This window comes from Moschus berezovskii, chromosome 23 (assembly GCF_049115385.1).
Source record: "Moschus berezovskii isolate FMDL1 chromosome 23, NW_MosBer_1.0, whole genome shotgun sequence".
Classification (NCBI taxonomy): domain Eukaryota; kingdom Metazoa; phylum Chordata; class Mammalia; order Artiodactyla; family Moschidae; genus Moschus; species Moschus berezovskii.
The window spans coordinates 20,790,301-20,803,964 of NC_142482.1; the positions used below are offsets into that span (position 1 = coordinate 20,790,301).

The following is a 13,664-nucleotide window of genomic DNA, read 5'->3' on the forward strand; positions in this document are numbered from 1 at the left end:
AGCCGGTTTGTCCAAACTAAGATCTAACCCTGGACCACACACTACATCTCGTTGCTATGTCTCTCAAAAATATTTTAATGTAGAAAGACACTTCTTTTTTTTTAAACTTAAAAAGGCCAGTTGTTTTATAGAATGTATACCTTCTGAATTAGTTGACTGCCTTTTGCTTTCCTTTAGATCCTCTTGCCTGTCCTACCATACTTTATTAGATCCAGGTTAAGTATTTTTGGTAAAAATATATCATAGTTGATGGTGTCTCTTAATGTTAGCCTCTGATCAGGAAACACATAATAGTTGATCGTTCCACACTAATGACGGTAAAATGAAGCACTGTACTAGGGGCGGTGAAAGGCTGACAACTTCACTGAGCAGTTAACTTTAAAGACCAGAAAATAATTTTTGTGGTATATTTAACCTTGTTAAAGCTCAATTTCCTCGTCTGAAATATGAATAACAGTGTTGTTGAATATATTAAATAAGTAGTGCATTTAAACTGTGAATGATAAATGTTGCTTGCCGTATCAACAAACAAAAGATGGCTTGTGCCACCAAGCCAGCAGCCACTGCAGGCACTCTCAGTGTCCACACTGAGTGGATTCAGGTGGATAAAGGCAGGCTACTGGCCCTAGATAGTTAAAGATGCATATCAGAGGAATAATTTCAATATGTGCAGACTCTTGCCTCTTCCCATACAAAGAAAAGTGATAAATTCATTAACTTGAGATGTCTGGTTTTAATTAATTCTGATTTTTTTTTTCTTTGCAAAACTACATATTCTGTCTTCTTCCTTACCTCTTCCAAGCAGTCCTTCAGAGGCTGTCTTCTGGGTTTAAGCTCTCAGTTTTGTCCAATAAATAAAACATAATTATCAACTTTAAGGCTGTGCTTTTTTTTTCAGTCAACAAAAGCACCTAGGACATAGTCAACTTTCAAATAAAGCAACAATTATTTTTATTTTGGTTTCAACTGCACCATTGATGAACATGGAGCAAAAGAAGCAAGAGCTTCTTCTTCCAGTTCTCAACACTATATCCCTTTTCTGAAAGAGGGGTCAGGTCATTTCTGAGTCTGATACACCAGGCAGAAAGTTTGGCCTTGTTACTAGAACAGGTTATACCTATGGACAAGCTTTTTTTTTTTGCCAGATGCTTGGCTCAGTTCCCCTACCACGAATTGAACCTGGGCCATGGCAGTGAAAACCCAGAATCCTAACCACTAGGCCACCAGGGAATTCCCTGGACAAAGGACTGTTTTTTTTTTTTTTTTGGTTTTCCAGTGCGTACCAGAAAAACCTGCTAGACAATTTCTAAAAGAGTTGTGACACTGGACAAGTGACGTCTAATAGTTTCCTCCTATGTAAAGATAACTTTCATTTGTTGGGGGCTTAGTACGCACACTGTCGGAGAAGGCAATAGCAAGCCACTCCAGTACTCTTGCCTAGAAAATCCCATGGATGGAGGAGCCTGGTAGGCTGCAGTCCGTGGGGTCACTAAGGGTCGGACACGACTGAGCGACTTTACTTTCACTTTTCACTTTCACACATTGGAGAAGGAAATGGCAACCTACTCCAGTGTTCTTGCCTGGAGAATCCCAGGGATGGGGGAGCCTGGTGGGCTTCCGTCTATGGGGTCACACAGTGTCGGACACGACTGAAGTGACTTAGCAGCAGCAGTAGCAGTAGTACGCACACTGTAGTGAATTCTGTACAAACATTTCCACATCTAATTCATCATGACTCCACAAGTAAGAACTATTATCCATATTTTGCAGATGAGCAAATTGAGGTTCAGAAAGTATAGTAAGTATACTTATATGCTACTGCATTGTAAGTAGCATATGCAGCACAGCTAAGAAGCAGCGACCGGACTGGGGATTCTGCCTCCTCCAGGGGTTAATGAGCTCACAAAGAGACGGTGTGTAAACCGGCTTGCGCCTGGGTTTCTTGCTTTAAGAAACCTATCATTTGTCAGTTGTCACTTCGTCAGGAAGCTTTCTGTCTTATTCCAAATTGGACTCTTTCATGCTTCATTCCCTTCCCCATTATTGCAACTTGGCCCCATCTAACCCACTACCTACTAACTTCATTGTCTTCCGCAACACGAACATCAACTCCACAAGGGCAAGGATATTTGCCTGTTTTGTTCACTGCTGTCTTCTCAGCCTTTATACCCGAATGAACATACTTCCGGGAGGATCCAGAATCTCGGCTTAGTCTACGGCCATACCACCCTGAACGCGCCCGATCTCGGAAGCTAAGCAGGGTCGGGCCTGGTTAGTACTTGGATGGGAGAATCTCGGCTTTGAAATCGACGATTGAACCTCGCCGGGAGTCTCCATACTCCTCCTTCCCGCCCTAATCTTGGTCGAAGAGTCGAGCAGGACGAGCCCCGCCCCTCGCCCCGCCCTCGCCCCGCCCCTCGCCCCGCCCATGACGCGGTTACCGCCTGAGCAACGCGGCTGGGGGATTGGATGACTGGGATTGGATTTCTGAAGTCGCGTTTGACGCGTCACTTCCGCTGCGTCGGCGCTGACTGAGCGCGTCACTTCCAGGCGGCGCGGAACGGAGTTGCCAACGGCCTGTGGAGCAACATGCCTAAGTGAGTCGGGGCCTATACTTGGGTGTTCGCGGCCACGGTTACTAATGGTCTCCCTGCGGGAGAACGCAGAGCGGGTTCTGGCTCTGGTAGTCTCTGGGGGAGAGAGCGGGTCAGGGACGACCCGGATTTCTCCTTACCCCTTTTCCAGTGCGGAGGTCGACTCTGCAGAGGCAGCGAAAAAGCTTCACTTGTGTCAGGACGTTTTGTTTGATGTCTTTATATCGTGAATAGGTCTTTTACTTTATTTTATATTTCAGCTTCAGTGAATAGCAGCTCGGTTGGGCATCTATTAACTGGTTGTCATCTTCTCTTTCCCCCTTCTTTTTCCAGATTTTATTGTGACTACTGCGACACATACCTCACCCATGATTCTGTAAGTAGTGTTTCTTTTCAGTTTCAGAAAACCGTATGCCTGCCATTTGCAACAACGTGGATGGGCTTAGAAAGTTTTATGCTTAGTGAAATAAGGTTATCAAAGAAACATACTCTCTTTTATCACTTACACGTGGAACCAAAAAAATGAAGCAAAACGGACGTATATAACAAAACAAACATACTCACTGATATAGAGAAAAACTAGTGGTTACCAGTAAGGAGAGCAAAGTGGGGACAAGCTGGATAAGGATAAGGGATTAAGAGTTTTAAACTACTATGTATAAAATAGATAACTGTACGACTCAAGGGAAATATCGCCATTATTTTGTAACTTGAAATTTATTTGTAAATTGTATGGCCTGTGAATTGTAGCTCAATAAAACTGTTACTTTTTTTTTTTTTTTTTAGTAAAAGAAAACCTAAGCAAAGCCTTGTATGTATTAAATTAGATTTTTAAAAAATTTTGTAATTTCTGCTTTTGATCTCGCTAAGGTTTAAGGGCTACTGCTTGAAGAAACTACTTGGGGTGTTTGTTTTTCCACCCTTCCTGTGACTGTATTTATAATTCAAAGTTAATCTTCCGTCAGTGTTTTCATTGGAGACCCAAAATAATAAAAGCTTTAGCAAGTTTAAAGATGAAGAAAAAAGTCTGTGACAAGTAAAACCTCTAGGAAAATGTCCTGAGGTTCTAATATTTGTTTGCGTCAAGGCTCTCAAATGTTTGACTAAATTGGAAAGAAATGCCTACATTTTGACGAGAGTATTTTGATTAAACAATAATTAACAGCTAATAACAACAACTAAGATTGAATATTGTGTGTCAGGCAGTGTTCCAAATGCTTTACAGCATCATTTTGATTAATGCTCATGATAATCCTGTGAAGTTAGTATTATCTCCCATTTTACAGAGAGGGAAACTGAGGTAGTGTGGATAAATAACTGGTTGTTGCAAAACCATTAAGTTGTGTAGAGGTGGAAGATGAGCCAAGCAGTCTAACTCCAAAGCTTCTGTGCCAGCAGTTTTCCAAGTTTTTGTTTAGGATCCCTTTACACTCTTAGAAATTACTGGATGGTAGGTTTTCTCCATTAAAATTTTCTGTATTTGAAGTTACTTAAAAATATTAATTCATTTAAGGAAATGATAACAGAAATAACACTTTAAAAGTGAAAAATAGCTATTTTCCAAAACAAAAAATTTAGTGTGAAAAATGGCATAAACTCTTTGGACTCTTCTGTAACATCTGCCTTAATTGTCTTCTACTTTAAATCTAAATCTGTCACACTTTGTTTTGGTTGAAGTATATGAAGACTCCAACCTCACATGTATGTAGGATCTAGGAGTACTTTAATATCGTTTTGAGACGTTTATGGATATTCTTTAATTTTCTTGTATTACTGTACCTAAACTCAACACACAGTTGCAGTGTGGAATCGAAACCATGTCAATTGCTCTTAACGTTAAAACTCACTGGTCTGTCTTGCACTTTGAATGGTGTCTGTGAGCCACATGTTGAGAACTGCAGCTCTCAACTCTTTTAATCAGAGACCTGATTAAACCAAAATTCAATCATGATATCATCATGAATAGCAGCTGCAAGAAGTTAACTGATTTCTCTGTTGTCACTTCATTTGGAATACTAACAATTCAGCATTAACAGATTTGTGGAATATGTATTTCTTCCTCCTAAAGAAATAATAGTTGTAAATATTATATTATTACAGATTAGGAGACCTCTCAGTCATTTGGTATTAGTAGTAGTTTGCCTACAGCGCTCTGTCTTTTTTGTTTTGTTTTTGTGTCCCTAACCCCCTCTCTAGGTCAAACTCTTCGTTGTAATTTTCTGAAGTTTGTGTGGGAGGCTATGCCTTTCTACCCTTTTCCAGTGCTATTTTGTCATATACTCACTCTGCTTGCTAATGCTAGATTTCAGAGACTGGAAAAGTCTCTTTTAATAATAAATATCTCTTTATAAGACATGTCAGGAATCCCTATAATACTGTTTTTCTAACAAGATACTGTGTGAAAATAAGTTTCCACGGTGACTGAAGCAGTCCCTGTGGTGGACTTTGAAATGTATAGAAGATTCAGTGCTCTAACTTTTTGCTGATTCTTAGGCATGATTTTGTTATTAGGCTTAAGACATCATTGTGGTATTAGTGTAAGCAGTGACTGGGAGACAGGGAATGATATTAATATTTTGAGATGTACACCAGTTTCTGAGATACACACAGCTTCTGCTCACAGGACAGTGGTCATATCTGCCATGGCTGAAGCCATTGTGTGAAGAGAGGCAAGAGGGAGGAAGGCAGTCACGAGGTGCATCTGAATGCGATCTGGATTCCAGGCCTTGGTTTGCTACTTACCATGTGTTTTGAGACACATCTTTAGGCATAAATAGAAGATGATAACCTTGTGATTTTAAAAATCAATTTTATTGAATTACATGTATTCAGTTAAATGCATATATTTTAAGTGTAAAGTTTGATGATTTGTCAGATGATTACAGCTTGCTGTATACATCAAGACATAGAACGTTTCCGTCACTCCAGGGGGTTCTCCTGTGCTTTTTTGTAGTGAGTCCCTGTGCACCCCAACCCTGACTGATCTGGCTTTTATGACTAAAGATCATTATTACTGATTTTAAACTTTATATGAATGGAGGCTTATATACTCTGTATGTTTGATTTCTTTTGCTCAGCGTGGTTTTGAGATTTGTATTGCATATATCAGCAATTCATTCTTTCTGATTAGTGTTTCACTGTATCGTACACATGTGGTCTCATGGAGATTGAGGCACTACTTATAAAGTACGTAGCATGGTGTCTGGCATGTAGTAAAAGTTAAATAAATGTTAACTTAAGACAAAAGGTTAAGTGTGTGAAGTTTATCTTATGTCAGTTTCATCTCAATAAAACTGTTGGATGAGCTGAAGGTCTGTAAGGGATTCACATAGAGTCTATATTCTAGACCTGTGGTCATTTAAAAGACCATATTTCCATAAACTTCTATTTAAATGTATGTAAGCTATATTGTTTTTCCATATAATAAACTAAGAAAGGGCACTAACCTGATACTGTGTTTTAGATCAGTGGATTGCAAGCTTTTTCTTCGCGTGCCGGATTGTGATTATTTTAGGTCTGTGGGCCATGCAGTCTTTGTTGCAGTTACTCGATTCTGCTGTTGTAGAGAGGACGTAGACTATGCGTAAGCGAACACTGCTGTTTCAGTGCTCCTTTTCCACAAAATCAGGCGGCTGGCCTGTGGGCCATAGTTGTCTGACCCCTGATTTAGATAATAAATACAGTAGGTAAATTACCACAGTACATCGCTGGAAAATGTTTTTAGTTATGCTTTGGCACCAAGCTAAAGCTGCTAAAGGTAGCGAGGCTACCTACAAAAAGGTAAGGCTTCAGAAAATTTCTGGTTTCGGATTACTTGCTTTTTTGACTGATAACTGCCTTTTTGTCTTGCAGCCGTCTGTGAGAAAGACACACTGCAGTGGTAGGAAGCACAAAGAGAATGTGAAGGACTACTATCAGAAGTGGATGGAAGAGCAGGCTCAGAGCCTGATTGACAAAACAAGTACGTTGCCGTCTCCTGCTCTGGTGGGGTAGAGCGGTCCTGCTCTTTCTCGTCCTGTGTCTCTGTTGCTTTTCAGGGAAGCAGCTCATGCTGAATGATAAACAGGATCATTCTGATGTGCTGCATGGAAGAAGTAGAAAGTCATTGGTTTCTTGGGGATATAGGAAAACGTTAACTTTTGAGGTTAGAGCAATCAGATATTGGTTAGACTAGGAAGTTGGGTAGACAAGAATGAGTTGTCTAATGTTTCTCTTGATGTGGACCAGACTTTGTAGCAAATTTATAGCCTCCTTTATTGTGATTCATAATTTTTAGATTGGTTTTCCTGTTACAGTAGGAAAAGGTAGAGGTGAGTTTGTAGTTCTCTTTGAAGCGTTTGAGAGACTTATTCTTCCCGTCCTAACAAAGATAACTGGTCACAAAGGCAGTAACTGATCTGACAGAATAGTCTGGGTATGTTTTGGACTCTTGCCGTACATGCTGTACTTGTTTTGTTTAATTAGGAACATTTTTATTGTTTGGGGTGGTAAGGTACAAAGCACTGTCAGAAAGAGATACTGTATTTTTATGTTTGATCATCCTAATGTATCTGAAACATGGCCTTTTCTAATTGTTCATTGTACCCACAGCTGGCAGGCAAATGTGGACTTTGATCACGTGTGTGTGTGTGTGTTTTTCAAGCAAGGCTGTCATGAAAAATTTTAAGCTCAGTGGGAGAACTTTAAAGAAAGAACCTCCTGTGACTGCCGCACCTGTATCATTCAGCTGCAGCATTGTCTTGTTTATACCAAAGTTCTCTAACTTAGCACTGTTGATATTTGGGGCCTGATAATTCTTTGTTAGGGTCTGTTCATGCGCTATAGGCTGTTGAACAGCAACTCTGACCTATACCCACTAGATGCCTGTAGCAGTTCCCAATATCTCCATGCACTGCCTGGTGTCCCTACAGGGACAAAACTGCCCCTTGTTGAGAGCCACCAGATACCTTCATCTACTTCCTTTCCCCTCCTGGATTATTAAGGGGCAAATCTCAGAAATTATCTCATCTGGGAAAAAAATGTAAGGATGAGTAAATGTTTTTGGATGAAAAACTTTTAGAGGAGAAGTGAGCCCTTGGGGATGGACTTGATGATGTTCACGGTTGTGTTGAGTCTGCTACTGAGCCAGTGGCATTGCCACTTCCTCTTCAGTCTTTGCAAGCTGTCCAGCAAAGGATGTGGGAGGTGTCCTGATTGGAAAGGCCTTTACTGGGGGGATATGATCCCTTAGAGAGAACAGGCTCTTTGGGGGCTTGTGATTAGCCATTCATAAATCTCTACTCTGGCTCATTTTTTGCGTCTGGTCTTCATGAATTATCAGTGATCTTGATTGATTTGACCTCCTTTGCACTAGTGAGGGGGAAGTGGAGTGGGGGAATGTCTGGACTGCAGACTGCACTGACTTGAGAAAGGCATATTCAGGAATAGACTTTATGCATGTGTATTTTAGTGTTTATTTATGACTGTTTCCCCAAGACAAATATAAAGAGTCTTCAGTTTCTTTTGTTTTCATTTCCGCCTCATGTTATCTGAAAGAAAAATTAAACGGTAATTGTATTGGACATTTTTTTAAAGATCATAATCTCCTTCAGAGCAGGCTCTTGGCTTTGAATTTGAAATCTTTGTTTCTTTAACATCTCTTAGCTCAGTGCATTAATTTCAAAACTGGTGAACCAGAACGGTATATTGTTTTGATGCAGGAAAGCATATATAGGAAGGACGGAAATTTTACACAGCCTGGCCTCTGGGCACTTATCACACATTTTTCAATTAAAACTGTGAGCAGCTTAAATTGAGTATAAACTACATCTTCAGATTAAAGATGACTGCTTCTCTTCGGTAAAACATTTATAGGTGGGAGGTTTTCGCTCATAGTTAACTAGTCTCTCATAGTTGTTTAGCCATAGGAATACTGATGAAATAAAACTTGGTTAAAAAACCCAGATCAGTAAACCAGTTAATTGCACTTTTAGCTGGTGAGTACTTAAAGTTGATTTTGACCATGGTGTTGTAATGTTAGATGAAAGATTTTTAGAGTGAAATAATGGAACCATTAAAGATTGAAAAGAAAGTGGTTATTTTAGTAATTAAATGGGTTGTTGAATTCTTATTCACTGTTGTTTTTGCTTACTCTTCAAAGCTGCTGCATTTCAACAAGGAAAGATACCTCCTACTCCATTTTCTGCTCCTCCTCCTGCAGGGGCAATGATCCCACCTCCCCCCAGTCTCCGTAAGTTTATAAAGTTTTTACCTTAATAGGTGTAACTGGGAAGATTATCCTTGATTTTGTTAGATTTTCTCACAGTAGGCTTTCAGTTGCTCATCAGATGAATGTTGTTGTTGTTGTTCAGTCACCCAGTCATGTCCGACCCTTTGTGACCCTGTGGACTGCAGCAAGCCAGGCTTCCCTGTCCTTCACCGTCTCCCGGAGTTTGCCCAAGTTCATGTCCGTTGCCTTGGTGAATATATAGACAGTAATAGATGACAGCTTTAGTGGTATAATTTCTGAAATATCTTTAGAGTTACATTGTTATTGCACTATTACTAGGTCTCAGGTGGGTCTGAGACAGATACAACGGACAGCTCCAAATGTACCTGTGATTATGAGCTGATGTATAAAGAGGTATTGCTAAGGTATTAAATTATTTACTGCTATGAATGCAACACTGGAGGACTGAAACAGCTGATAAACTCCTCAGTCTCTCCCAAATTTGTAACCCATCCAACACCAATATATATACCTTGATAAAGACAAAAATTGCATAGTTAGGAGTGGGTCAAAGGACTCTTCTGTTTGGGAAGGTTTGTTTGTGCAGAACAGACAGGTGGAGATAGAATAACTAGACCTTTGTTCTTTGTCCCTCTTGTAAGGGTTCAGATTGAAATTGAACTCAGAGACCTAAATTCAGTCCTGTAAGTGATGATGGATATAAACCCAGAGAAGCAGGCTAGACCGCTAGTGACCCACCAGTCTCTTCTTGGAATCTTGCCATCCTGGGACTTGATCAGGCTTACAGCAACTTAAGGGCATCTCTCTTCCCTAGTCTGTCCCGACTGGCTGCTACTCAACTCCATTATTTTTAATAGTAGAATAGACAGTGGTATGAATGTACATAATTAATCTCACCATTTTCTTATTGTTGGATACCTAAGTTATTCCAGATTGTTGCTGTTGTATATGATACTGTCAGAAATATCTTTGCATATATATTATCATATTTCCAAAGACTCTCTTAAACCTAGGTTTTGATTAAAAAAAAAAAAGACCTGAAATTGCAATTAGATACTGGTAGCTTAAGATAATCAGTTTGTTTTTTTTTAAACAAAGGATAGAGTTTAAAATTTAAAACTGTCGGAATTTAGCTTGGGAAACTTATCTTCACTTTACACTTCTGTCTGGGCAGGCTTGTTTTTAGTCATAAAGTAATTAAAGTTTTGTAGCCAGCTGGTTTTTGTCGATCTATTATAAAACAAATCATAAAAAGTTACAAAATTATTGCAGAATTTGGGCCAGATCATGAAGCCCTGTTTCATTAAAAAGAGAAATTGTTAATATACAAGAATATCTCAGTCTGATGCCCATTTTTTATTTCAGCGGGTCCGCCTCGCCCTGGGATGATGCCTGCACCTCACATGGGGGGCCCTCCCATGATGCCAATGATGGGCCCCCCTCCTCCTGGGATGATGCCAGTGGGACCTGGTAAGTTTGGGTCTCTTTTCTTGGATGCTCCATTGTGTTCTAGCTTTCGATTTAAATAGCATTCTTAACTAGCTGTCTAAATGCACTGCAACAAATTACATTTGGTGAATCTATAATAGTAAAAAGAAGTTCTTGGTTTATCAGTGTAACTGGATGGTATCCAAAGACCTTGTGCAAATGAAAGGAAGATAAGACTGCCTCTTTTTTATTCTCCTCTGACCCTTCTGTCTCCTTGCCCGCTCCTGACATTTGGCTTTATGATGAGGAGAAGGGTAGATACATACTTAGGCTGCTGCTTTCCTCAGTTTTGGTTTGGAGCAGAACTGCTCCCCTGTTGCTAATTTAATCTTTCAGGTTAACTCGGTTAATTAGTATTTATGAAAAAGGTCTTAGGCCTGGTAGTTTTTTATTCAGAAAGGGAAAAAAACCTTATACCTCAAGCATTTGATTTTAATATAAACATAAATGTACTTTGATTTGTAGTTTTCTGATACGCAGTCAGGGCCTTTGCTTTGAGAATGAATCTACTGACTGGAACACCATATGTTTCTTGCATAAACCAGTAAGCCACACTCATAATGCATCCTTTACCAACTTTAGTTTCATTTTTCTTTGAAGTGGTTAGAGACCTTGTGAGGCAGTTTAGTTCCTATTTTTTATGATCTTCTCGCCTGCCAAATTTGTGAGTACATTGCGGGGATAATTTGCCTGAGTCTTTCTTAGTAATCAGCATAGTTTTTAACAGAAACAGTTCTTTTTCTGTATTCATATTTCGTTGGTTTGCAGAATAAATTATTTAATTAGAGTACATAGAACTGACATAAGAAGCCTACACCCCAACTGGTAAGACAATATAGTAGCTTCCTGGTCAGAAGTGATCAGTATGCTTCATGTGGGTGTCATTTGTGGGGGCAAGTTTAGATAAGGAAAATTCCTGCCTTGCTGGCTTGTAAATCCAGAACACAGTCTAGGTGATTCAGATGTCTTTTACATTCTTAAATCGGGTTCACAAATTCAGATTCCTAGAGGGATTAGGGATGTGAATTGGGAAGTGCTTTGACTCACGTAAAGAAAGCTTCTAGAACTCAATGTCAACATGTGCTTGACATTTGAGAATACAGGCTTGGTGTTGCTAGTTTGTCTGAGTATTTTGTTGTTATTTTTAGCCAGGATAAAATAATAAAGTTATGGGATTTCATTAAAAATAATTGAGTAGTTGGGGAGTGGGCAGGGGTAAGAATGGGTGGGCATAAGATAAAACAAAGTTGACCATGGGTGGATAACTGTTGAAGCTGGTTGATGGGTACATGGATGTTCATTATATTCTTTTTACTGTGCTTGTATATGTTTGAACATTTCCACAATAAAAAGATGTAAAAAGGAATACTTACTAGTTACAAGACATATTAGTTGCCAGTGCTGACAACTAATTAAGGTTTAATTCACTATGGAGACCAAAGAAAACAAGTTTTCAGGGGCCTCATTTTTAGTCTTTGGTCTAGGTCAGTTTCTTGTAAGAAAATGCTGAATACAGGTTATGTCATGGAGGGAGTTTTAATAAGATATTTAGAAGTTTAATATTTTCTGTTTCTGCTGAAATTTATCTTAAAATAAATTTTGTACCTGTTGGATTTCGTGTTTTTGCATATATTTGTGTTTTGCTTTTTGTGATACGGCTATATTCAACTTTAAATATAGTTTTCTCTTGAACCATTATAATCAAAATGATTTAGTTGAAAATACATAGGTAAAATCTGATATTTAGAAAGAAGCTATATAACATGAAAATTATGAGGCATAATAATATAATTAATATCGTGAACCCAACACCCAGCTGAGAAAGTGGAACATTTCCAGTCCCATGAAGCTGCCTGTATTCCTTCCCAACCCTCACCTGTCTGCTTGCCCTCCCTTCCCTGGCTCATTTATTTGGCTGGTATTATATTGATGGGACATGTAAAAAAAAAATTCATTTATAGTTTCTTAAATGCATTAGAAAAATCAGATTTGTGTGTGTGTGCTAATTTTTATAAATCACATTATTGCCTATTATTTTTCTTGACTTGAGCTAAGTATGGTTACTAACAGGTTCTCAGCATGGGCCTCCTGCTCACCTTTCCTACAACTCCGAACAAACGCTTAGTGGTAAGATTGTCCTCTGTGCCTGTGTACATTCATGAACTAGCTCCTGGTTATATGGTGCATAGAAGTGATTAAAAGAGCTGACTGAGTAACATGTGACTTAGCTGTGAATTTCCCTGAGTGAGAAAAAAGGTCAGTTTAGGGAACTGGTCCCTGGTGATTTCTGGAAAACAATCTATTAATAGTTTCCCCCTTACTATCATTAGATCATGATTCCCATATGGTTCTTGTGTTGACCTTTTTGTTTTTTGTTTGAGAATGTCTAAGTAATTTACAGATGTGATGGATTTGTTGCATTTCTTCTGTCAAGTATGTCTTTTTTCCAGCATTTTGCAGGGGGGGGCTCCTTTTTTGTCTTTAAATGAAGTCCCATCAAGCTCTCCTAAGCAGTATTTTTGACTCTCTTTTTTTCTTTTTTGTTTTGCCTGCAGCTCCTGGAATGAGGCCGCCTATGGGAGGCCACATGCCAATGATGCCCGGGCCCCCAATGATGAGACCTCCTGCCCGTCCCATGATGGTGCCCACCCGGCCAGGAATGACCCGACCAGACAGATAAGGAGATTGGGGAGCCTCTTTCTATCAGTTTTATATTACTTGTACTTCACCAGGAGATCATGGTGCTGTGACTTGGGGTGTTTTCTAACAGCATGACAAGGAAAACTTGTTCCCCCTTGCTATCAGAGAGAGTAGTTTTGGAGGGAAGTAGTGGGACAGAAAAAACAATTTTCATTTGTATTGTGAAATGTGAAAATAAAATTGTCAACTCTTTTAGTTAAAAATGTGTTCCCTTTTTTCTCCCTTCTGTGTTCTTTTTGTATTATAACAGAGATTCCTGTTGTCTTTCTCTAGCTCATTCTCCCTTCAGCATGCCCTCTGCCTGATGTTGTTTTCCCTTAGCTATAGAGTGGGGTCCCTGTGGGTGCCTTGTCTTTATTTAGTAAAGTTCGCTTGTGCAAAAACTGGTAAATCCAACATTTGTAGAGCTTTTGTTGATTGAAATAATAAAGAGCACCTGGTTAATTTTTCACATTAATAATACTTTGTGTAGTAAGTGGACAATTTTAATTTAAAAGCATAAACTTCTTTTATGCTGAAGTAGGCAAAAGGCTTCACAGAGAGTGCATGTCAGCTTGACAAGAATTGCCTTAACCTCAGCTTCTCCTTTCACTCAGCTCCTCTTTTTCTTGGGCTTCATATAGAAAATTCTCTATTAGTAATAGAAAAATTAG

General features: G+C 39.2%; 1 protein-coding gene and 1 non-coding gene across 2 annotated transcripts; one reads left to right on the forward strand and one right to left on the reverse strand.

Annotated features, from left to right (window-relative positions):
- Positions 1-1,263: 1,263 nt before the first annotated feature.
- LOC129543940 (U7 small nuclear RNA) lies at positions 1,264-1,326 on the reverse strand. Its single transcript, XR_008683391.1, has one exon. It is a non-coding gene; the product is annotated as a U7 small nuclear RNA (small nuclear RNA).
- Positions 1,327-2,490: 1,164 nt separating this feature from the next.
- On the forward strand, positions 2,491-13,214 carry SNRPC (small nuclear ribonucleoprotein polypeptide C). The gene is made up of 6 exons (XM_055407069.2): positions 2,491-2,597; positions 2,928-2,970; positions 6,447-6,555; positions 8,734-8,823; positions 10,189-10,293; positions 12,867-13,214. Exons 1-6 carry the CDS (start codon positions 2,590-2,592, stop codon positions 12,989-12,991), a joined length of 480 nt encoding a protein of 159 aa, XP_055263044.1. The 5' UTR covers positions 2,491-2,589; the 3' UTR covers positions 12,992-13,214.
- The last annotated feature ends 450 nt before the right edge of the window (positions 13,215-13,664 follow it).